This window comes from Alligator sinensis, unplaced genomic scaffold (genome assembly GCF_000455745.1).
Source record: "Alligator sinensis unplaced genomic scaffold, ASM45574v1 scaffold407_1, whole genome shotgun sequence".
Lineage (NCBI taxonomy): Eukaryota > Metazoa > Chordata > Crocodylia > Alligatoridae > Alligator > Alligator sinensis.
The window spans coordinates 589,669-591,630 of NW_005842464.1; the positions used below are offsets into that span (position 1 = coordinate 589,669).

A 1,962-nucleotide genomic window follows, 5' to 3' on the forward strand; every position below is an offset into this window, starting at 1 on the left:
CCGAGGCCAGCCCCCCCCCCGCCGTGCTGCGGGGCAGGCAGCTGGGCAGCTGCCGGCTCTGGGCCTAGGGACGCCCCATGCATGGGCAGAATTGCTGCCTCTGCGCTCTGCGGCTGCCCAGGGGGACATGGCCCTGCACAGGTGGGGTGGCACAGCCCCCTCCGGGCCCAGACCCTGGCAGTCGGGACCACCCAGCCAGGCCTTGCGCCCATGTACCCCTTGCTCAGGGCAGACAAGGGTGCTGGGGCAGCACCTGCCCCAGCAGGTGCTCAAGGGAGCAGTGAGTCGCCCCGTGCGCCCAAGTGCCCTGCCTCCAGGCTCGCAGTCTGCCCTTCTCCCCCCACCCCCCCGGGCTGCAGGCTGGCAGGGCTGTGTTGAGAGCAGGGCGGGGGGTGCGAGGCAGGAGAGCCTGGGCCAGGGTCGCAGGGCAAGTGGAGGCTGTGGCCTGGTGGGGCTGGGGGCCAGCCTGGGGCCCGCGAGAGCCCACTGGCAGGCGCCCTCAGCCGCATGCTTGCAGGGGAACTTCGGGGAAGTGTACAGTGGCCGCCTGCGCGCTGACAACACGCCAGTGGCAGTGAAGTCCTGCCGGGAGACCCTCCCACCTGAGCTCAAGGCCAAGTTCCTGCAGGAAGCCAGGTCTGTCCGGCCCGGCTGCTGCACGGGGCTCTCGCAACACCCTGCGGCGGGCTGACACGGGCCGTGCCCCTGGCTGGGGAGGGCAGGGCCAGGGGATGCCAGGGCTGCTCACACAGCTCCCCAGGGCTGGGGTCCTCTCCTGGCGGGGCTGGACGGCTGTGGCTGGTCTGTGCAAGCCCAGCCCTTGGCCGTGGGCGCTCCGGGCCGCCTCTGCCCCTCCCGACAGCACCGTCTTGCCCCGCAGGATCCTGAAGCAGTACAACCACCCGAACATCGTCCGGCTCATCGGCGTCTGCACCCAGAAGCAGCCCATCTACATCGTCATGGAGCTGGTGCAGGGTCAGTCCGGCCCTCTGCCACCTCTTACCATGCCTGGGGGAGCTGTGGGAGCTGGGCCTTGCCCCTCCATGCCACGTTTGCCCCCCGAGCTGACCTGGCTCTGTGCTCCCCCCTCCACACTGGCCTGTGTGGCTCAGCCTCTCCTGCCCCCCTGCCCAGAGGTCCAGTGCCCACAGCCCTCTCTGTGCTTGCCCCAGGTCTGTCCATGCCCACAGGCTGCTGACACGCCAGAGCTGCCCCTGGCCAGGCACCGAGGGCTGGGCTGCATTCCATAGATTTCACAGATTTCATAGATATCAGGGCTGGAAGGGTCCTTGGAAGATCATCGAGTCCAGCCCCAAGGGGCAGGAAGTCAGCTGGGGTCATAGGATCCCAGCAAGATAAGCATCCAATTTACTCTTGAAGGTGTTCAATGTAGATGCTTGAACCACCTCCGATGGCAGGCTGTTCCAGACCTTGGGGGCTCGGACAGTAAAGAAGTTCTTCCTTATGTCCAGCCTGAAACGGTCTTGCAGGAGTTTAAACCTGTTCGACCTCGTCATGTTTGCCTAGGAAATGACCTGCTGGGTGGCACGGAAATGGAAAGGGATCTCGGAGTCCTAGTGGACTCCAAGATGAACATGAGTCGGCAGTGTGAGAAAGCCATCAGAAAAGCCAATGGCACTTTATCGTGCATCAGCAGATGCATGACGAATAGGTCCAAGGAGGTGATACTTCCCCTCTATCGGGCGCTGGTCAGACCGCAGTTGGAGTACTGCGTGCAATTCTGGGCGCCGCACTTCAAGAGGGATGCGGATAACCTGGAGAGGGTCCGGAGAAGGGCCACTCTTATGGTTAAGGGCCTGCAGACCAAGCCCTACGAGGAGAGACTGGGGCACCTGGACCTCTTCAGCCTCCGCAAGAGAAGGTTGAGAGGTGACCTTGTGGCTGCCTATAAGTTCATCACAGGGGCACAGAAGGGAATTGGTGAGGATTTATTCACCAAGG

The 1,962-nt window shown here is 63.9% G+C and overlaps 1 protein-coding gene across 2 annotated transcripts in view; it reads left to right on the forward strand.

The window, feature by feature from the left end:
• The window catches only part of FES (FES proto-oncogene, tyrosine kinase), a 10,530-nt gene that overhangs the window by 5,635 nt on the left and 2,933 nt on the right, over positions 1–1,962 (forward strand). For both annotated transcript variants that reach the window (XM_006030796.3, XM_025212474.1), the window contains 2 exons: positions 518–636; positions 881–975. In XM_006030796.3, the coding sequence (XP_006030858.2) occupies positions 518–636; positions 881–975 (214 nt within the window). The remainder of the gene's footprint in view (positions 1–517; positions 637–880; positions 976–1,962) is intronic.